Genomic DNA, 23,035 nt, shown 5'->3' with positions numbered 1-23,035 from the left:
GGGGGGGGGGGGGGGGGGGAGCGGCTGCCGCTCTGACTGGCCCTCGGGGGGCTGTCCCGGACGGGCCGGGCCGTTCTCGTGAGGAGCGGGAGGGGTTCCCGGCCCGGGCGGGCTCGGCGGCCCCGCGGGGCCTTTCGCCGGCTGCGGACGGGGCTGAGCCGGTGTCCGAGCCGTATGCGCGGAGATAACGCCTTAATTCACGAGGCGCTTTATTGCTAATCTTAATTAGATCTTGGATTGGATATTTTTTTAAGTATACTGGCAGACCTTATAGAAGTCATTACCACTTCCCACGCATCTTTCCTCATTTTTCCTCTGAGACCATTATAGCTACTTTTTCAACTGCGATATAAATTGTTGAGTATTCCTCGATTAGCAGGAAAAGCGGGTTATGTTTTTTTAAAAGAGCAAAAAGGTCAGCTTTTGTTTTGAAGTTGCTGGTTACAGGAGAACTCCCCTCAGAGCTTGCTTACGTGCTTTCTTAGAAGCCGTTCTAAGAAATGTGTCTTTTCTTAGGATGTTGGCCGTTGCTTAGCAAAGCTGGATATGGTGGGTGAACTATGAGCTACTTCAGCAGGAAATCCAGAAAGGTTAAAAAAAAAAAAAAATGTCTGCAAACTCTCTCATCTAGTTTGTCCTCTTGTGCTGGAGCAATGTGTTTGCTATTGCGAATAGGGGCACTGAATCCTGTGTGCTACATCCAGCCTGTCCTCTGCAAGCTCACAAAGCTTTTTGCTTTTATACCTCAAAAGCTTTATATCGGTTTTGTTTTCCTCCTGGAAGAAATGTTAAAGCAGCCTTGTCTGCTGCTGAAGATTTGCTCTCGGGAAACCGATAATGAGATATGAAGGTATGTCTTTCTAGAGCACAGATTCAGATTGCATCTGGCTCAGGAGATATGTGGCGTCATGATTTGATTGCTTATTCATAATGGCTGGTGTGTGGGAGCAGAGGGGGAAGAGAACAGGTGTTTCCATCCCCTTCTGCAGCAGTGGGTTTCAATCTCACTTGTGCAGGCGTATACCTTAATAGAGAGGTTAACCACTGGTATTTCGGTCCTTTGGTGTATTCTGGTGTGATCTTTCTAGAGCCGTTCTGCCTGTTCTCGTATGAAACCAGAGAGCTTCAGCGGCTGGGGCTGCTAGACTACTGCTTCAAGCTAAACTCATTTATATATTTGTACTTGAGCTTTTTTTAGGAGCCTGCACATTTTTGCAGATGGGAAACCTGAGCTTGAGAAATTGAAACACCTTGGCTGTAATTATCCTGTATTAGGCTTGAGCTCTGCCTGTAGGCCAAGTTATCTCCAAAATCCCTATCCCAAAACGAACTTAAATGGAAACAAGAGTCAAAAGAGTGGGCAGCTATTGCATTTATAGTGTGTATATGTCTGGAAGCACTGCAGCTGTGTTTGTTCGTCATGCCAGAGTGTGTCGTGTGAAAAACTACAGCAACCAACCTGTAACGCTTCAGAAAATATCTAGGTAGTTTGGGGCCAGTATTGCCTACAGGTGTCATCTTTCTGTAAAGCTGACAGAGGTCGCAGTCTCTGTACTCTTCTGGTTTAGATGTGACCCACAGGCTCTTGTCAGGCTGTCCATGCTATCAAAAGGAGAGTAAAGCTCATCACGTCCAATGGTGAAATAGCACCATTTGTAGCAACTCAGCGTGTAGATGGGAAGTTAGGTATGCAGGGAACTGGTATTTCTTGCTAAGAGTTTGCAGCTCTTGAAAACCAGTATAGCCTTGGCAAATCGGGTTGGTCGGTTGCCTTTCAGGTGGAGAGAATGACGCTAGATTCAAAACTAATGGAAGTTCAGACATGAAGAGGTGTTTTCCTTGGCTTGCCTAGCAGAAATCAAGTGAGATGCCAAACTGGACATTTGAAGTCTGAGAAGATGCTGCCTGGGCTGTGGGCTCAGAGCTGGTTTTCAAATGTGCAGTACTCCTACCGTGCTTATTCACATAATTGTTACTCATAAACAGCAATTCTAGCTGTCCTGATTGTTGTTATAGGATAAAAACTGCTTTCAAGTTGGTTTGTTCAGTTTCAACTCCCCCCTTCTGGAAGGTTGTGCTGTGAAGACTGACATATCAATATACACAAGCACATTAAATCACAGCTGTTTGGTTTTTTTTCCTGTTGCCTAGATAAGACTGTAGTATTGTAGGAAACTGTTTATTGCCATAAAATGACTTTGTGGCCCACCGAAGTAGCAGCCTGACATGTGACGCTTTTTGCTTCATTCTAATTACTCATTACATTTTATGATGTGCCTGGAAAAACAGTTTACCAATGTTCATTATTAAAAACAATTTGTAAGGATTTATGAGATCCTGGTGCCAACACCAGAAAAAATAAACTCATATATGAAATTATCAATCACTTTAAATTGACGAATTTTTTTCTGTCTTGAGGAAAGATGGCTACAGTTGTATGAAATGTGATGGCTGATGAGCTCTTCATCACATGAGAAGGTTCTGATTCCAGTAATGGCTTTAATGATCCTCATTTTAATTCCTTGGAAGTGAAATGTGTATCATCTGGGAAAACTTCCTTCTCCTGCCTGCTTTTTTTATAAATTTAGTAGCATGCTTTGTTGTTTTGCAAGGTGCTGTGAAGTCTAGGAAGCTGCAATTATTTCTTTACCATTTAGAAATTTTAAAACTAGCTTCTTATTTACAGCATTAGTTTTAGGATTAGGAAAACCTTGCCAGCAGACTGGCTTTGCTACCTTGGAAAAAAGCAATGAAAGCAGCTCGTTCCTGGAACAGCAGAAGTGGTGAAACTCAGCTTGGTTGCTGTATGGTTGTAGGCCTGGGGTTTACTGTGGACTCCTGCTGAAACTCTGAGGCATTTGTAGCTCTTTGCTATGTGGACTCTTGGCCTCTAGTGAAGAATGAGCCCGTAATGCTGTTTTTCCCTTAGCTGGGGTACTTGCAAGCAGGGGATGGGGCTCTGGTTGAAAAAAATAGGTTTTTCTGATGGTTATTCTCCTGTCAAATCTGACTGAAATGGAGTGGGATTGCCATATGGTCTGTCTCGTTTTAGTGATGCTTATAAGTAGTAGCTGTAGGACATCCTGAAGTCTTGTTACATCCACACTGAGAGTACTTAGCAGAATCCTGAACAGCAGCAGAGACATCCTGAGCCTTCACAGAGGTAGCTTTGAACATGACAGCAGTTAGTTTGAAGAATATGGGGCATATTCTGATTTTGTACTGTGAATGCTAAAAACTGCATTAAAGTCATATCTATGTTTATGGGCTGAACTGTTCAGCTTTCCAAGTAAAATTTTCCTTTATTCTCTTGGCAATTAGACAAGATGATTGGCCAATTCCATTCTGAACGAAAAGGGGGGGACATAATTTTCAAACAGTCTTTTTTTTTTTTTTTTCTTCTTGTGGCATTTAAGTTATCTCTTAGCCTTCTTTACAAGCAATGCCAAAGTAAATTCTGATGCCTCTTAGCCATCTCTCATTTTTGGACACCAGCCGTACACAAATGGTTGCACTTCTATCTCCCAGTACATATATAATTAAATCTGGCCCTGCAATGGAAGAGAGAGACACTGAGAAAGCTCCTGAGCAGGAGCAGAGGCTGATTAATACGGATTATTAGAGATTGCTGATTGAAAGGCTGCAGCTGTGATTGCCATAGTGGGGAGAAGGGAGCAAGGTCTCAGTGCTTGTAATGGTGTCTGCCAGGTCTTGTCTTCAGTTTACTCTAACAAAGATGTTTTCCGTGTGCTGTCCTGCATCCCAAAATCAACCGGTATACCCCGTCACCTATCTGTGCTTTTTTAAGGGGACATTACTTCTGCCATCCCTGACAGAAACCAGCCTTGACTCTTGCCATAGCAGTTTATACTTAGAAGATGAGCTGGCGGGTTTTCCTGAACAACTCCCCAAAGCTGTGTATTTGTCTGAGAAGCTGACCTGACAGGTATAATTTAGTTTTGTTCTCTGTTTCTCTTTAACAGGCAACTGCGATGTCAGTGGATTGCCTGGGACAGCGTGCGGTACTCTCAGGGTGAGTGTGACAGTCCCCATTAGAAATGTATGACAGTCACTTCCACAAGCCAAATCAGCAACCTTCAGGCTGACCTCAACTGAAGGGCTGATGTATTGTTTCAGAAAGGTGCAGCTGAATTCTCTTCAAGGCTTGATGAAGAGGATTCTGGGTCACATTTCCAATGGGATGCAGAGTCAGCAACAACAGCACAATAAAATACTGTTGCGGCTTTCCTGATACACGCTTTCCCAAATCCACGTGTGGGAGGTGGAGCATCGTGAAATACTGTTTGGATTCTACTTGAAATACAGATTAAATCATTTCCTTAAGACAAAATTTGCCCCAAATATTCCCATGGTGTACTTGAGAAGAGGAGCCAAGCTCTCTGACCTGCTTCTCTGCTGGTTCAGTGCAGGATGATACTCAATGAAGCAGTAGGTGCCATAGACTCCAAGCTGCCAGAGCTCCCAGGAGGGCTTGGTATTACGTAGCCACCTCGAGGGCAAGTCTTCAAACAGCTCAGCAGTTGCCTGCCCAGCTGCCGCCTTTTAGTACTAACCGCTATTCCTGTGCCCCTGTCAGTGACACAATTACTGCACCAATTAAGATGTTCACTTCAAATTCAGGATCGCATGGGTATGGCTGACCTTTGGTCAGCCTTAGAGGAAACAGGTCCTTTGATACAACTCAGAGGCCCGCTTGCTTGCATGTAAACCCTTAGTCTGGCAGCCCTGTGCAGGAATAACTAGCTCAGCAGCTGGTTTGGGTCTAACTTGATGCCTCTTCCTCCTTACACTTGCCCTGTTTCACAGTTTGCTTATTTGGGCCAACAGCAAGCTGGGGACAGCCTGTCTGCAATTCAACATTGGCCCTCTGCTTTTCAAGCTTCTCCTGCACGCTCAGCAGCCCTTCAGGATTTGCCTCCTTTCTTTTAAAGCTGTGTGAGAGTCTTAGAGGGCTCAGCATCTTCGCTCTTCAGAGTAGGGAGCCCTGAGGACTTTGGTCTGGAAAAGCAGCGAAGGTGTTCTTTCTCTTGGGAAAATTCACAGTGCTCAGAACAGCTGTGTGCTTGCTATACAGCTGACATATGCGATGCTGGTGTTGTTAATTATATAGGGTTTAATATGTTTTGGTGCTGGTCTTCCATTAGAGTTCAGCTGGCTCACAATTATTTCTGGGCGGTTTATCTTGCTTGTAAGATGAATCACACTGTGGAGGGAGTGATACCTTCCCTAGCTTTGTGGGGAGTTGGCCACATCCAGCAGGGTGTATGAGCTCAGGTTTAGCATCGTGCAAATATATCTCTGCTGCTTATAGGGTTAGCTCAGGTAAGTAATATAACCAGATCAGTGCAGTGCTGTGTCCACCCAGGTTAATAAGCTGCTGCAGCTGAGCTAGCTCTGTGCGGGTGTACTTGTACTGTCTGTGGAACCAAGCCCCCCCAAACAGTGTGGTGTGGAAACAGGCAGCCACGTAGAATCATCTTATGTTTGTCAAGGCTCATTAACTCTTGCTCAGAGTAACCTCTCTGGCCTGAAGCTGGCTCCTGTGAAGCTATTGTGTTGCACTCCCAGCCCTGTGCCACCTCGGCTCTACTGCTGCAGCATTAGGCCAGCAATGTGTATTTGGATGTGTTTGCACCATTTCCCAACACTTCCTTTTGCATCCTGGTTATCCGGCATTTTCTGCGGCCTGAGCTACCCATTACATTTGCAGATCCTGTCTAATTTCAGTGTGTCCTTTTTTTTTAATGTAGTCCTTTTTGAAGTACATGGTTAAATGTAGCCTTGTCAGGAATAGTATTTTCATCTGTCTTGTCAAATGCTTCTCTTTCTTGGTCCTCTAGGCACAAGGCTGTGAGCTCCATGTGAGCTTGGGGGTTTGAGATCAGTCCTGTGCGATACAGCCCCTTTGTGTCTGTGTGTCTTGCAGCCGCCGTTTCCTCTACATAGTCAACCTGGATGCACCAAATGAGGGTCATCGAAAGATCTCCCGACAGAGCAAGTGGGACATTGGGGCAGTGCAGTGGAACCCGCATGACAGCTATGCCTACTACTTTGCAGCTTCGGTGAGTTCACTCGTATAAAAGCTGTAACTTGTCATCTTCCCTGGTCTTTCATGGGTGGACTTCTGCAGACTTGGAAGGCTGTATGGAGCTGGCACAGGCAGCACAGACTTCTGCAAGTCACATTGCAAGATCAAGGCCTAACTCTGATTTACTGCCAGTGAGCTATTTGGCTTGAAGTCTCTCAGTTATTGGCTGGTCAGTGTTTAATCTAGTTTTGCTTGCTCGTCTTTTTATAAAACAACTTGGCAAATAAATCAGGGATCCAAATGGTCCTTTTCTGGAAGGAAGGGGGGGATGTGCTCTCTTTCTGACTTCCATTCTGTTATGAGATTTGTGCACTTATTGAATTTCTTGCTTTGTGCTGTTTTATTTTCACCTCCCTGCCTTCCTGGTGGGATGTGGTGCACCAGGCAGTCTGTAAATAGCACAAGTCAATACTGGCTCACCGCTGTAACAATCTAGGTTTGCAGATAGGCGGGGACCGAGTCAGCAAGGAGAAGTGTGTGGAGAAGTAAATGGGCTGATCTGAAGAAGCAGTAGTGGCCATATGAGACTTGAGCGCAGTTTTTAGCTCTGATCTTTACTTGGTCTATCATGGTCTGTAGCTTGTTCACCCAGAGCCCTGAGCTTCTGCTAGCAGCAGTCTAAGCCATCAACCACAGTGCTGCAGCAACTGGCACTAGTGGGGCACAGACTGTTCTCATGGCGAGGTGTCTTTGCTGCCATGTTGCATCTACTTTTATAGCCTGAGAGTCCTGGAATAGCTGGGGGTGGAGAGGCTTCATTTATTTTTTGGGGAAAACACTTAGGTGGTTTCCTGGGGTTTTTGTTCCTTTTGCTTCCTGGACTGGCTACGATTGAAATTAAAGGCTGTCTTAGAAGTGGACCAGTGTTGTCCGTTAGGAGCTTTTGCTTGTTTGCTCTCTGACATTCCCCAGCCTGTCTCCTCCCAGTTCTGGCACATGACTGACATCTTAAAGGTGCCTTCAGCAGCTGTCTGCTTCTGAGTGGAGAGTTAGTAAAACTTGCAAAAAGGTGTCTTTCAGTGCCACTTCTGGATACAGTCTGTGAAAATCAAAACCAAATAAGGAAATGTGCTGTGCAGGCCATGAGTAGAGCAAGAAAGTTTCTTTTCAAACACAGTCTGAAGGCAATATCCAGTGATCGGTTAATGCTGATCTGAGCAGGACCCTGCCCATCTCACCGATCTGAGCACTCCCATCTCTTGCTGCCCTGAGCGGACACAGGAACCCATCTTTTTCCAGGCTGAAACTAGGTGTAGCTGGCATCAAACCTTGCTGCTCCTGTTTATAAATGAGGATGCTAAGATGGTCTGGTGATTTAGACGTAGCTGCTGACACGCATCAGGCGAGGAATCCCCAAGATGAGGTCAGGTAGCTTTTCCAGTTTGGGACAGAAACACCTCCTTTCCAGTCATCTCACAGCTGGCTGACATTTAGGTGCTGATGCGTTACAGCCCCGTCCTAGGACTAGAATTTAGCCTGTCTTGTTTAGGGGTGGAAAGTTATACCATGTGCTCAGGCCTCTGTGTCCCACGTCAGGTCTGGAGGCAGTGTGGATGTGTTTGAGAGCCATAACTAAGGGGGCAAAGATGCATTGGGAAGGCTAAATCAGCTTGGATTCAGCACTGTGAAGATGTGATTTGCTGCTTCTGGACTCAAGCTGGCTGTCAGTCCTCCCATCAGCCTGTTGTTGAGGTCATCGTATTTTCACGTATAGCATGCAAGTGTTGTAGGCAGCCCTGAGGGTCCTATCCCTCTGCATCCCTGTGCATGGAAATGGAGTGTGAAAGGCTACCATCCTGTTTGCCAACAGCTTCACCCAGTTTGCAGTGCTGTTAATTGGAAGTGGTACAGGCAGAGGGGAAGTCTGTTCCTTGTGTTTGGATAAGGGCTTCTTATTTTTTTAGCTTCTTTCCAGAAGAGCTGAAATGTCCTCTTGCTGTGCTTGGCTGTGTCTGCCCTCTGGCTCAAGCACATTTCTGAGGACTCCTAAGCTGTTGTTTCAGAAATGCCATTGTTTTCAATCCTAGATCCCTGTTACTTCTTTTGTGTGGTCACAAATGCTTGAACAAGAGGATGATGAAATTGTTGGAAGTGTATACTGATACTTATCACGAGAAGCACATTTTTTAGAAAATGCTCCTGATAGGAGGAGCTGTCATTCCCCCACACCTGGTGCTAGGGGCAACAATTTCCATGTGAGTTGCCCCACTAAGAGTCTGAGAAACTTCTGGTGATCCTTATCTTGTAGCATCAACTCTGGAGTCCTGGAGAAATCACATTGGGTAATTTCAGTCTACCCCCTTAAATCCTTCTGTCAATGAGAAACATGCAAGGAGTTTTCCTTGCTCCAAGCTCTTGTGCAGCCCTGCTGTGAGCTGTTAGAGAAATGCCATATATTATTGCTGAGCTGGGAGGAGACCTTCCATTTCAGGGAAGGCTGTAGTGTTTTATCTATCTGCAAGTTCAAATTCATATGAAGCAGCTTTGGGGTAGGAAAAGAAAACACCGCCACAAAAAACTGCCACGAGAAATAAGTCTCTTCTCTATTATCTTTTCCCTCATCTACCTCTAAGTCTGAAAACAAGGGGCTAATGAAGATCAGATTTTGAAGTCGTGTTATTTCTGTTTTTGCAAAATCAACATGAATTTCCAGTCAGGGCCCAAGACCCACTGTGCTTAGTGCTGTACATGCACCCAAAAAGGCCATTCCTGCCCCAGAAAGATTAGAGTCGTCCTGGGCTGAAGTGAACCTTGATTGAGGCAGAACATGAACTTAAAGCACAATAACTAGCTTCAAGTAACTTTGTGTGTGGCTGCATTTGGGGGAGGATTTATTCCTGGAATGAGTGAAGGAGCCCTAAATAACGTTGTCGTTGATTCATCTGGTTTGCTTCTGTGGTTTACAGTTAGTGATAAGCACTTAAGGCTTTCTCCTGGGCTGGCAGGGAGGGAAGTACCCTTGAGGAGGTGACCTTGAAGCCATTAAAATGTATTGTTCATGTTTGCCAATGGCCCTGATTATCCCAGAAGGGAATCGAGGTAGAGTTGAGGAGAACCAGTGGTGATCCATCATCCCCCTCACTGAAAACTCCAGTTGTGAATCTGAACAGACTTGCAGGGTATTCCTGCAGAGAGAATTTGGCTGCCTGATGCCTACAGTTACAGCATGTTGTTAGGAAATAAAAGCTCTGAGAACATCATTTTGTGGAAACATTTTGCAATATGCCTTTTTTTTCTCCCGTTCTTGTTTGTCTCCAATTTTAAGTGGGTGTAATTAAAGTGTAAGCTTTAAGAGTCCTTGCAGCCTGTAGGTTCATCTTTACTCTCCTACTTTGGGCAAGGACTTTGCTAATCACAGTGTGACTCACTGGTAACTGAGGTTGTTCAAAGTGAAGGGAACCTCGTCCTGACACATGGGTTCCTGTCCTACCTTGTTTGCCTGACACTGTCTCCTTTCTTCCACCTAATTTCAGAGCAATCAGCGAGTTGACCTGTATAAGTGGAAGGAAGGTAACGGTGAAGTTTGCACATCTCTGCAAGGACACACACGTGTGATCAGGTGAGGAGCAAGCAGTGCTGCAGACTGCTGGGTGCAAAACAATGGATTGTTTCATAGAAGATGAATGTTTCAGTCCTGGCCCCACTCAGGCTCTGCTCTGAGGCTGTTTTTACTTACTTTTCTGGGCTGTACTGCATGCCTCTGTCCTGCCTTCCCATTTGGAGGTGACACAGGAGATGTGAAGCTGCTCACCTTCTCATGGCTCCCCCCAGTATATCAAGTTAGCCTTTGATGGCTCAAGTGTCATTGCCGTAGGCTGCTGTCATGTCATGAACAGCAACCATCATTTGGGAAACAGCAGCATGTTTATTACTGTGTTTCTGTGTGATAGCAGCTTAATTAAAGCAGGTAATCCCAAAGATGAAGTTCACAGCAAGTTACAGTGATGCAGGGGAGATTTCTACCTCTGGTTCTAGGGGTGTACTTTATTGCTGGGCTGGAAATGAGGTGAAGTGCTGTTTTTACTCCAGCTTCTGACTGTGGAAAGTAATCACAGCCCTTGAAATGGCAGTTGTTTGGGCTGGCTGGAAGCTATTTGTGTCCCAGGTGCTCCTGGTGAGCCCAACAGGAAGGCATCCCAGAGTGAGGGGTTGATGTCAAGAATGTGTGTTAACTGGGAGGAAAGAGCACACACATGATAGCTGTAAAGTTCAGGGCTGGGAGGATGTTTCACTGGAATTTACTTAGAAACATTTAATTACTTCTTGGAATTAGCTAGAGAAATGATTAAGATCTTGCTTTTTACTTTAAAAGTTTCAGTAGATTTCATGGAGTGGCCATGAATTTGTTGGGGAAATGTACTGGGGGCTTGTGAGAAGTTGATACAAACTGTGTGCACTTTTCTTTGCTGACCTACTATGATTTTGCGTTTGCAGCGACTTGGACTGGGCGGTGTTTGAGCCAGACCTGCTGGTCACCAGTTCTGTTGACACATACATCTACATCTGGGACATCAAGTAAGAATCAGTATGTTTCTGCACTGCAGGGAAACCATTGGACTCTTTTCCATAATTAGCAGCTTGCAGGGCAAAGTGTGCACTGATGGGTGCTGCTCTTCAGCTGTGTTTGCAGGGGCTTTATCTGCTTCCCTTAATCTCAAAGATGGCTTCTGTTCCCCTATTTTCAAGGCAGTTCAGAATCAATGACGGACAGTAGAGTGATACAGTTAAGCCACAGTCATGGTCCTGATTGGAAAAAGTACCGACTGGCTTCACTCGCTACTTGTTCACATCTTTCCTCGGGAGCTTTTCCTGGAATCCAAGGGTGATCCTCAACCTCTTGGGTTTTTTAGCTGAGTGAATGAGCACCATTTCATGATCCTGCAGCCATTTTCCACTAAATTCAGTGACTGTTGCTGGCTCTCCCTTGGTGGGAAGACTGGCAGTGGTATTCAGGAACCTTTTCCTGTTTGTGCCTTCCCTTGATTCCTGGTGCTTTCTATCATGAGTAATTTCAGGATAACAGATCTTTCCAAAACCACCAATATTAAAACCCCGTATTTTACAGCTGAGAAGCAAGGAGCTGGCACTGGGACTGCTGGGTTCTCTTGCTGGCTGTACAGCAACTCTTTATGACCCCCGGCAAGTCACTTTGTTCCTCTCTGCCTCCCTTGCTCAGTAATAATAGGAGGATAATTATATAACCCCACTGCACCAGGCTACCCTGAGGCTTGTTTAGCTCCTATGAAGCACTTAGATCCTTGGTTAAATGGTGCTTGAGAATGGCAATATATTATTAATGTGTAATTAAAAGACATAAAGAGACAATAACTGCTGGTTGTGTTTTCCTGTGATACTATCTTAGTGCCAAGCAAAAAATAGAGTTCTCTGAAGGTTGTTATCAGAAGCCCTTCTTTAACTCTGTTGTGCCCTTCCATCATTTTATGTCTGTGTGTATTGCTTCTCCAGAAATGCTTGCTTAGGCAGTCTTTGACTAGCCTCTACATCCCACTTGTGCTGGTAAGGTCTCTGAGCTTGCTGGGGCAGTGAGGTCCTGGGGCTGCTGGCCTCTAGCAAATGAACATCCTGCTGAAGCGGCTGTCTCTAATGACACCCTAGGGAGGTAGCCCTGTGGTAAGGGCAGCTGGAAATTGCCCACTTGATTTTTCATACCAAATAACTTTTTGATTAGGCAGAAATTCTTAGAGGGAGAGGTGCAGTCCATTCCAGAAAATGTTCTGCTTTTCGGCAAACACAAAAAGCTGAAGACAATATTCCTTATTTTCACTGGCATTTTTTATGAAAAGGCAGGTGAATTCCTGAGGAGCAAGGTCAAGGAGTGAATTATTGCCTTGATCCATGCCCTGGCTGCTAGGAGTTGTCATGGTGCTGGACTGGCTTCCACCACCGCAGAATTTCGTCTGTAGAGTCTGCACACAGCTGGGCTTATTTCTTACTAATTTTGTTGTTATATGCTAGACATGAAGTCTTTGCTCTGAAGTCACTGCTCCATCTGCCTTGAATCAGGGTGTGCAAAAGCTTGACAAACACATCAGTGGCTTTTGTCTTTTCACAGCTCTGTTTGTTCCTTTTAATCCTCCTGGGAAAGGCTGTTTTGTTGCTTTCTGCAGCAACACTTTGTGAGCCCAGTTTCCTTGCCTGCCCAGTTGCAACATGCCACACTTTGCATGTGTTTCTCCTCCCTCTAGTCCCCTCCAACTCCATCCTATGTCCTAAACTTGATGCTGTATGTGGTGGCAAGACAGGATGGCTGTTGTCCTCCAGCTGGTCACCTCTTTCTTTGTTCCATTTAGTGTCGTGCATTTTGGTAAGCTGAAGGCACATTAGCTCCCAAGAAGCAGCAATAAAATTAGTCCTGGAATAGCAAGGAGCTCACTGGGTAGGCTGGACCTGCTGGGCTATGCTGTGGGTACTCATACTAGCCATGTTGTGTTTCAGAGACACCAGGAAGCCTACAGTCTCACTCTCTGCAGTCGGTAAGTATGACGTGTATGTGTGATGTAGGCATTAAACAAGCCTATTGTTGTATGCCCCTGCTGTTATTCCTCCCTCCCTTCACACTCCGAGGCTGAACGTGGTGAAGTACAAAAGTGCCACCACTTGTGATTGTTCTGTGTAGGAGCAGCCTGAGAGGCTCCAGTTCACAACTCCTTTTAGAAGAGCAGAATTCAGAGAGAATGTGGAGCCCTTGGAGGTTCCCAGGAATGGAGGACAGTGGTGGTACTTGGACTGGCTGTTCTGAAATTGGTGGACAGTCACATGGCATCTGTGCCTTTTAGACATAGCTTCTTCCCTGCTTAACCACCCTGCTGCACTGCTTGTCCTGTGTTGCCTGTCTGTAATTTCTCCATGTCCTTTTATGTTTGATTGAATCAGCTGAGAAACTAAATTGCACCCCAGGCAGCGATGTTGAATGCTGCCAACTGCCAGCCTGCCCCCTTACTTACTGAGGGGCTGTGTACATTAAGCGGCTGTATCTGCTTCCCTGGGGCACCTTCAACATGCAGACAGCTGCAGTGGTGACATGAAGGTGCTCTCTTTGGGCTGCGCTTGTTCTGGAAAGGCACTTGTTATGGCTGTTGGCAGTGTGACTGTCCAGCCGCTTGTAATACCGCCTGCTGGCAGGTGCTGTGTGTCAGTCCTCAGTGGCTGTGTGTTGGAACTGGGCAAAGTACGGATGACGAGCAAAATGTCATTTTCCTGAGTTACTGCCCCCAGTATTACAGCAATCCTCATAACACATATCTCTTATGCTCTACTGCTTGGATCTCCTTAGGTTACACATCTGCAGTGGCTCCCCCTTCCCTCCCAGCCAGAAAACCTCTCTATCACAGCGACACAAAAACCTTAGTGAATCAGAGAGAAGCAGCATTTGGTTCTGATGCCTGGGATGAGCTTTCACGGGTCAGCTGAGCCAGCCCAGCAGCTAGCTCCCCAGAAAGCTTCCTCCCTCCCATGCCCAATTCTGTTTAGTGCTGATCCAAGCGTTTGTGTATCCTTCAGTGAATGAATCAACTCAATTAACTGGCAGCCTATTTGCAGCTTTTTTTCCCCTGGACTAGTATTTTGCCAGGTTGTCAGGATGAATCTGCTCACTGTGCAGCAGCAGGTGGGTAGTGAAGGTGGGGAATAGCAGCAGGCTGAGATCTGTTTAGCTTTCTCATGGACCTCAGCTTTCTGATGAGCTTAAAATGTTTTGAAAATACTAACAGAGTAAGGATGAACAGAACATGTATTTCTCTTACAATATCTGAACAATCCACATCAACTGAAGCTATATTTTACTGCTTATTAGAAATAGCCAACCAACTTTTGATTTTAGGCACTTGACTGAGTCCCTTATGATACCATATAATCATATCTGGACCATCTTCCAGTTTCTTTACAATGCCGTTGATGTCTTTGACTTCTGTGTTACATTTGGACAGTTGGGCCTTCTGGTCCACCCAGTGAGTCTACCTCCAGCTGGCCAGACACAAGGACCACCTGCACTGCAGCCTTCTCCTACACCTGTATTTTAATAATAGATCAATAACACTGGTTCCCTGTATAGCATCAGATAGTATAGAGGGTGTTGGGGAGACAAATGAATCAATCCTTAAGCACCTGGAAGTAACTTGAACGAAAACAGAAGGGATTTGGGAGGGAGGTGATGAACCTGCAGTTCTTGTCTGGAGGAAGCTGCTCCGTCTGAGTTAATGGACATGAGTATTTTAATTGGGTACAGCCAATGGCTAGAAATTGCAATGAAGATCTCTGAGCATGTAACTGGAACGCTCTTGCTTTGAGGTCTTCGGGACACAAATGCTAGCTGAGGAATCAGGAGTTAGTCATTTTCGTGCCATCCTTCATGCTGGCTTTTGGATATCTTTCCCCTGAACTGCCTTTCCTGTGCTAAGAAGAGCAGCTCCAAGCCCAGGTCAAGGGTCTACTGTGCCATTTACTTTTTAGTTGCTTGTTTTGACCTGCTCTGTTTGTGCTACAGCTGGAGCTTCCCAGGTCAAATGGAACAAGAAAAATACCAACTGTTTAGCAACAAGCCACGATGGGGATGTCCGAATATGGGACAAAAGGGTAAGCTGAGGGGTTTTTGAGCAGTCTGTGCATATTCCCACCTACCTGATACAGACATCCCTCTGGTCACAGAAGAATACTGAGAAAAATGTACTGCTTCATCCCAAATCTCTCTTGTGGGTTGATTTAAGCTAGAGAGATTTGGGAACCCACGAACCTAAAGAGAGCTGAGCCCATTAACACTTTGCTTTTGATTTCATAGTACTTAACTGTTCTACTGAGTATAAAGTATGGTTCAGGGCTGAACTTGGTGACTGGAATTTGCCACACTTTCACAGGACCTTTTCTTCAACCACTTTTGCTGAGCTATTTGCCTTTCCCCAGCAGGAGGGTGTTCTACCTCTCTTGCCCTTATTAAAGTGTCTTTTTTATGGCAAAGAACTAGACCAAATTTCGGGAGTCCTGTGCTGAAAAGGAAAATGTCTTTCCTTGCAGAAACCCAGCACTGCAGTAGAGTATTTGGCAGCTCATCTCTCTAAAATCCACGGTCTGGATTGGCATCCTGACAATGAGTATACGCTGGCCACTTCCAGCCAGGACAACTCTGTCAGGGTAAGTGTTGCTTCTGGGACTCCTGCTTGGGAGATGTCAGGATGGTGAAGCAGATCCCCTTCTAATACTGCTGAAGTCTTTGGGAGTGCTTGCCATTGGCAAGATCTGTATCCTTATTTTTTGGTTTCTGGCAGGCTGTGTTTGTTGAGCTAGGGATATGCTTACAGAACAGGCAGAGAAGTAATTGCAGGATAGGTGCACATATGTTTGCCACCTATCTGTGGTGGTTTGGGCAGTACTGAAGCTGAAAACAACAACCTCTGCCTGTTGCTTGCCAGAAGGGAGCTGGCCACATATGTCAGAAGAGCCGTCTCCCCAAGATGCAGTGTTGCCAGTCTCAGGCTGATTACAGCAACCTGGGGAGAGGCATACTCCAGCCCCTGGGGTTCCCAAACTCATGTCAAATCAGGTTATCAATAAGAGACTGCCTGCAAGCATTGCTATGCCGGGCCTTTTACTTGTGGGGAAATAGTGTGCTTTGTATGTCAGCCAAATGGAGTTCATTCACATTTAGCTAAGCTCTGAGGCAAATGCAATTGATGTGTATTCTAGCAAAGCAAAAGGTTAGATTCTTCATTACAAAATTAGCAGTAACAGCAGGGTGGGCCTGCCTCCAGTATGAACTGGCACATTGGCTGGGAGCCTGCAGGGTACCTTGTAGCTCTGAAAGCCCAAGCAGGCTGCCTGTCTCCCTGCTCTAATTACTCAAACTATATTCACTGTGAATATGACCCCAAGTCACTCGTTGTCTAAGGGATGCTGCCAGATGCTGGTAGCTTGATATTTGTCCTTTGGGGCCATCTCTGCTGCTAATGAATGGGATTACTAATGATGCTGTGGGCACCCTGGCATGTTTTTTGCTCTGTTATATCTGCAAGCCACATGGAAAACTGCGGCCTGAAAGTATAGCCAGCTGACTCCTGCCTTTGCTTGTCTTTTTGGTTTTTTGAAGTTCTGGGATTACCGTCAGCCTCGGAAATACCTCAATATCCTTCCCTGCCAGGTTCCCGTCTGGAAGGCAAGATACACGGTGAGTGAGAAACTCCCACCAGCCCCGCTTGTGCTGTGAGAGCAAATGCAGAAAGGGACATTAAATAAAGAAAAGCTGCTGAAGGGCTTCTCACCAGTTCTACTGCTGGACATAATTAAGTTGATTTTAAAAATCCCTCTTAGTGCTTAAAAGGCCTAGAAAAGCAACATCCGTAATGGGGGGCACTCAGGAGAAGGAACGACTAGCAGTGTGAGATCCCAGTCTTGGGCATCATCCTCCTGGGGGGTGAAAACCCGGGTGCAGGTGGTTGGCTCTGGGAGCAGGAGGCTTAGAAAGTGGCTGCTGCTCTTGCTGTTCTTTTTTTCCACTCGGATCCAGTATGGGTACCTGTTGCACAGAGCAGTGCAGTGGTCATCTTCCCTCTCTGAGTGCCTCTTTTACTCCCAGTGTTTCCAAGTGTGCCACAGTGGGCTCTTACAGCATATCAAATCTAAGAACTGTTGCCTTTTATAGAGCAAGCACCCAGCCATGTGAAGCTAAGGCTCTTAACGTCAGCCATATCCGTTCTCTTCCCCAGACATCTGAATGTGGCTTGAAGCCAGTGCTGGGCCTTGAATCTTTGATCCTCTTTTCTTGTCCCCATGGTGGAGGATGTAGGACTGGGTTCCAGTGTTCCTCTGAGCGTCATGACCCTGAGCAGCTGCTGGGGCTCAATCCCCAGGTAGCAGTTCTTGCAGCTCTAGGCAATTGCAGTAAAGATCCCATGGGAGAAATCAAGGGTGGAATCCTTCCAGCCTCACAGCTGAAAAGTGAGGAAGCAGCAGAAAGAAATAGTTAAGTGAGCTGCCTTGAATATCTCGAAGTGTACTACATCTTTTCCCTTGTAAGATACAGGTTTTGCACAGCAATTGCCTTGCTCCGCCCCCCTCTCCCCCCCCCCAGTTTTAGGCCTGGTTCTGTTTTGTGATGAGCTCCTTTAAAACCCACACGTTCTTGGTAGGAAAAGGAAAAAATTAGAGCATGATAACAGTGGCATGGGAGCATAACTCCCCAAGGCTAACTGGAAGGGTGTTTCTCTCTCAAGCCTTTCAGCAATGGGCTGGTGACAGTGATGGTCCCTCAGCTCCGTCGGGAGAACAGTCTCCTTCTCTGGAATGTCTTTGACTTGAACACGCCTGTCCACACTTTTGTGGGACATGATGACGTGGTGCTGGAGTTTCAGTGGAGGAAGCAGAAAGAAGGTGAGTTCAGGGCTGGATGTGCTCTCTCCCCTGCGCTGTGGCCATCAGCTAACCAGGGGTGTGGAGGCCTGGCTCCCGGCTGCACTGCTTATGCTATCACCATTTGACTCTTGCCTTTCCTTGGAGTAGCTCCTACCCACTTTCCTGCCTCCCCTCAAGCTACAGCTGGTTTATAGTTGGTTTATGGCACTGCCCACAGAAGCATTGCCCTGTTGTTTCCATGCTAACAAAGCAAATCCACCTAATGCTGAGTGGGTCAATGGTGACTCTTAATTGCTTCCACTGTCCTGTGAGTCTATTTTTAAATGGATCTTTCAAAATAAATTGTACAAACTATTAGATGGGTGCATGAGTGCAGACACCCTCCCCCTGCTCAGAGCTGCAGGCTAACCAGTTAACCCCTCACATCATTGCCTGGATCAGCAGCTGCCAGCATATCACAGACCACAGACCTTGCGAACCCACCTTATCTGTGTGCCCGCAAAGGCAGGGGAGGAAGAGTGTGGGATAGAGAGGCTGCTATTAGAGTTCAGTCCTGACTGAATTTTCCAGCGTAGGCAGCTAAATATAGGAGATTCCATATTAGAGGTTGGATAACCACACAGACCACAGCTTTGTTTCCAGCACCTCAGCTGCCATTGACAGAAAATGCATGTCTGGCTTTGGTGTCACTTGTGGTATGGCTTTGTAGTGCCGTGTAAAAGTTATGGTCCAACCCTCTGCCGCCAGCTGCTGGGGCAATTTAGTTAAGTCGCTGCCTTCTCTATACCTTGTTTTTCCTCTTTCAGAAAGAGGAGAGCAATATAGAACTGTGTTAGGATCTGGAGGCACAGTCTAAGACAGCTTGTGAATGAACATTCAACCAGGCTTGAACCACAGTTGTGTTGTCTTAGCTGAGTTAATAGATATATATCCAAGGACAGAAGTTGTGCTTGTCTCAAGCAACATAAATCAATCATACAAGCATTCCAAGTCTGCTTCAATGCAGAGACAACCACAATAGCACAAATCTCCTTCCATAGAGTCTGCTGTGCTGTATTTAGACAGCCCCTGTGCCTCAGCAGAGAGTTGTAAGAAGCAGCTGTGCAGCAGCAAATTTTTAAGTGTATAGCAGCTGTTTGACAAGGGAAACTTAAACTGTATCACAAGGCCTAAACATGGGCATAAATAAGTCTGTGTACCTTTATCTGTTGATAGATAGTATGTGGCTAGATATATTTCATTACAACCTGATCTTGTCTTGGCATCATCCAAGCCTTTCAGAAGGAAAAAGGGGGAGGGTAGAACCAGCTTCTCTTAGCTTAGAAATGTTTTAAAACATCTGCATCTTGAAACAGATATGATGAACTAAAAGATATTTTAACTTTACAGTTATCGTAAAAATAAATCTGTTTCTCAACTATATTATTTGTTCTATTTAAATAAGTATTGTAGTAGATCTTGTTAATTCCTTGTTGGAAAACTTGCATCACATTCATTATACTTACTTTGTGCTTTTCACCTCTAAATTGTACCCCATTTAGAGGTGTGGTAACAGTGGTGCAGGGAGGCATAAAGGCTGATGCACCTAGGTCAATTCAAAGCAGAAGAGGACTCACTCTGCCTTTCAGTTTAGTGCCTTATCCATTGGATCTCCCTCCTGGCTTGCTGAATCTGTTTACACTAAACACAGGGCTGAGAGAGTCTCTGTCTTCAGTGGGGTCTGTAAGTTGTTTCTCTCCTTTTTAGGTTCTAAAGACTACCAGCTGGTTACGTGGTCCCGTGATCAGACTCTGCGGATGTGGCGGATTGACTCTCAGCTGCAGAGGGTATGTAAGTACTTTTGCTCTTGAACTGTAGACAGTTTTCTTATAGGCTGGATTCACCTCCCTTTCCTTGTGCTCCCAGTCGCTCCTCTGGTATCCTAGAGCTGCCGACACAGCTGCAGCCAGCTTCTGCTTCACTTTCCTCTTCAGCCCCAGCCCAGAAACATCCCCAGGGAGACCTGTGATGAGGCTTCTCTGTGTCTGTGCCTCAAAAGCTTCTGTGGAAGTGCAAGGCCACTTTGTTGTATAACAGGAAGTGTAGAAGTCATTTGGGGAAGGTGGAGATCAGTTACAGCTTGCATTGCCTCTGAGGATGCCACCTCCATGGCTGCAAGACTGTATGACTCTTGGCCTTTTAGGTATCAGGTAAATGTAGGGATTGTGCCCTCCACTTCCTCCCCTTGTTTCCATTGCCTCTTAGCCTGGTGCAGGCAGTGTAAATCTTGTTTTGCTGTCTGGCAGCAGTTACAAATTGCTGATGCAATTACTAGAACAGCTATGCTGGGTCAGACCGGAGGTTCCTATGGCCACGATGGCCCACATTGCTCTGTCTCATCTTCGGCTGTGTATGTCTTGGAAGGGGATAAGAATGAGGCAAGAATGGAGTGATGTTTCTCTCAAATGCCCTGCCAGCCTCCTGCAGTTTGCAGCTTAGAGGCTCATTGAGTCTGGCATCCTTGTATTTGACGGAGCTTGATGAGTTTCACTTCCCTAGACTTGTTTTGTCTTTTCTTAGACCTGTCTAAATTTTTGTCATCTTAAACATCCTATCAACAAGGAGTTTCATGGCTTTTCTGCATGTTGTGTGGAAAAACAGCTCCTTTCATTTGTTTATTTTGCAACCTGCTAGTTTCTTTACATTGAAGATGAAATGAGCAGCCATCTTGTCTGTGCTGAATATTCTGTAGACCTCCCATCACATCCCTCCTCAGCTGCCTCCTTTTTTCAAGTCAAAAGGTCTTGATTTACTTCCTCCTTTGTACGAGAACTTTGATTGTCCTTTTGCCTTTCACATCCCTTTTTCAGTTCTACTGTATACTTCTTGGGATGGGGATCTGCACTTTGTTCTTTCCAAAGAATTCTCAGTACTCAGGTTTTTTTTTTAAATTGTCAGGCATAATTCCATGAAGACATCAGCTTAGCCTGGCCTCTATGTCTTGTTCCCTCAGTCAGCTTGAACTTGCCATTTTTTCCCCTATGTGCATTGCTTTATATTTATTTGAACTGAAGTTCATCTTTCATTTTAATACAGCTACTCCTGTAAGGTCCTTCTGTGATTGCTTGCAGTCAGCCACTCTCGTTACTACCCTGAAAAACTTGGTGGCATCAGCAAACCTGGTCATGTCGCTATTCGCCTCCTATTCCAGGTTTTTAATGAATATGTTGAGAAGCATGTGTCCCAGCACAGATCCTGCAGGAATCCTGCAGGTCTGTAACAAACTTCCTCTATGAAAAATGACCCTTTACTGCTACCTAATATATCTGCAAATATTTTATTTCTTTCTTGTCTTTAAATCAGTTGTTCATCCATGTCAAAGCCTTTACTCTTCCTCTGCTGGCTCCCACTCTTTTGTCCTTGTCTTTGTCTGGATCAAACTACACACATGATGGCATGTTGCTGGTGACCAATGCTGTAATTTGCTACATTGCATCTTTATCCTTTCTCCTTCCTATATTTATTCTCTTCCATCTTCCCTGTTTTCTTGTGCTGAACTTAAAATACAAGTTTTCATGGTCTCTTTTTGGTGCAGGGCCTAGAACACTAAGTCCCCTAGTATGTACCTGGGTCTCTAGATCCTACTGGAGTGTAAATATCAAAAGCAGAAAGTGTGCTACTATTATATCTGATCTAAAAAATTAAACCAGTTTTGACAAATTAATTCAAGAAATTAAAGTCATGTCAGCTTTAGTTTTGATTTAAGTAAAACCTCTGTTACTTAGACTGGCCTTGTCAATTAAGTGGCTTTGTAAGTGAGCAGGAGATTTGGCCAGGCTGTCTGAGGTGACAGAGCTGAGTGTGCTGGAAAGTGGAAGATCACCTGTCTTTGTCACAGAAACAATGTGGAGGTCTTAGTCATGCCTGTTGCGTGGACAGACCTACCTTGTAAATCCAGCTCCCTGGGCAAATGAGTTGTTAGTGGTGGCTCTTTCCGCAGCTTGGTTTCTGTTGTGCAGCATGTGGGTATGTTTGTTCTTTTCAGCTGTGCGCTAACGATATCCTGGATGGAGTTGAGGACCTCATCGATGGGATTTCTCATCTGCCAGAGCCAGACAAGACCCTTCACCCCCAGGACTCGGAGCCCCAGCATAACTCTGGACATGGGGATGAGGAAGGTGAGACAAGTGATGGGTTATGGAATTTCAAACACCAGCTGTCTTTGCGTTGGGAAGAAGATGCATTTTGGCATAAGAAAGTAACATTGTAGGCAAAGCACAAACTGGTGCTGTTTCAAAGGTTAATGGATTCCACATCTGAGAGGAGGAAGAACACTAGGGGTTCCTCAGGATGGTCCTCCCAAGTTTTTTCTCCTCTAACATAATGATGCTAGCTGTAAAATGAAGCTCTTCCTTGTCACTAATACTATTTAATTGCATTCTCTTTAGGTCATAGTTGTGGCTTGCTGCCAAAAATAAGGCAATTGGAACATAAGTTCTGGCTCTTAAGAAGGTAGATTAGTTTATGCTGAGAGATGAGCCCACAGAAGGGGAGAGTGTGTGGGTAAGGCACTCTAACACAAGTTGCTTGCATCACACCTGGTACCCAAACATTTCTGCTGGGATCACTGTGTGAACTGACCTAACATGGAGATGTTTATTGATGTCTTCTCCCATCCATCAGAAGTGGTATGGAGAGAGCTTGTGAATTTTTGTTCAGGTATTGATGAGAGGTGGCTGAAGGCTGGCAGAGCAGAGGGGGAGGGATGGTATTTCCGACTTCTGAGTACCAGATGGGTGGATGGGAAAGGGTCAGAAGCTTTAACAGAAAGCATTGATTTGGCTTTGTGGAAGAGAAGGCGTACAGGGAAGGAATGTGAAGGAGGGTTTATGTGGTTAAGGCTCTGGCCAGGTTAAACATTCAGGGTGTTAATGTTTGAAGGGTGTAAATACCAGAATAGAAGAGATTGCAGCAGCTGAGATCCATGGTGATGACATGCATGTGAAAAAGCTATCTAGATTTCTATATCTAATACTGAGGAAGAAGAATTGGGTGCTCCCATGTCTTTGTGTCAGCTTGGGTTTAAATTCACGGTTCCTTTCTGTACTGTAGCAGGGTGCTACAATGGATCCCCATGTGAGGGGCTTACAGGAAAGCGATTTGATTCTCCTGTTGACTTGCCAACAAACTGGAGAGAAAGGGAGGAAGTGGTCCAATATCTGTCCTTTTGAATAAAGGAGCCAGCTGTGAGGTCCCTTAGGGAAGGCATCTCCTCCTAACTGAAAGTTTCCTGCCCAGCAAATCCCAGTGAAGTTCCTCTCTGCCACCTGTCCTATGTGGCAGCAGAACAAGTTTCTAAAAGACGTCAGCACCTCTGTCTACATGAGGGTTTTATAATATGATAGAAAAAGCCCTGGCTATCTGTGTTCCCTATGAGCAGTAGTGCGGGGGAAGCACAGCCTCTCCTGCTGCAGCTGGGAGCATTAAGCGTTCTCATTCTGGCTGCCTGACCTCTCTTTTTCCACAGGAGAGAGTTAACTCTTTCACTGTCCCTGATGAGGTCACATTCATGTGTCCTATGTGGTTTCT

The 23,035-nt window shown here is 45.5% G+C and overlaps 1 protein-coding gene across 3 annotated transcripts in view; it reads left to right on the top strand.

Moving 5' to 3' along the window:
- The first annotated feature begins 3,947 nt into the window (after positions 1-3,947).
- Positions 3,948-23,035, top strand: part of WDR59 (WD repeat domain 59) — a 46,202-nt gene continuing 27,114 nt past the window's right edge. For 2 of the 3 annotated variants that reach the window (XM_010584250.1, XM_010584267.1), the window contains exons 1-11: positions 3,948-4,033; positions 5,948-6,083; positions 9,583-9,668; positions 10,544-10,624; positions 12,566-12,603; positions 14,613-14,701; positions 15,137-15,253; positions 16,206-16,283; positions 17,329-17,485; positions 19,214-19,293; positions 21,492-21,624. In XM_010584250.1, the coding sequence (XP_010582552.1) occupies positions 3,993-4,033; positions 5,948-6,083; positions 9,583-9,668; positions 10,544-10,624; positions 12,566-12,603; positions 14,613-14,701; positions 15,137-15,253; positions 16,206-16,283; positions 17,329-17,485; positions 19,214-19,293; positions 21,492-21,624 (1,036 nt within the window). In that variant the 5' untranslated portion in view covers positions 3,948-3,992. The remainder of the gene's footprint in view (positions 4,034-5,947; positions 6,084-9,582; positions 9,669-10,543; positions 10,625-12,565; positions 12,604-14,612; positions 14,702-15,136; positions 15,254-16,205; positions 16,284-17,328; positions 17,486-19,213; positions 19,294-21,491; positions 21,625-23,035) is intronic. The other variant, XM_010584259.1, reaches the window with a different exon arrangement.

This window comes from Haliaeetus leucocephalus, unplaced genomic scaffold (genome assembly GCF_000737465.1).
Source record: "Haliaeetus leucocephalus isolate CR32 unplaced genomic scaffold, Haliaeetus_leucocephalus-4.0 Scaffold92, whole genome shotgun sequence".
NCBI lineage: Eukaryota > Metazoa > Chordata > Aves > Accipitriformes > Accipitridae > Haliaeetus > Haliaeetus leucocephalus.
Note: the sequence above shows the minus strand (reverse complement) of the source record. Positions and strands in the feature narration are given on the sequence as shown.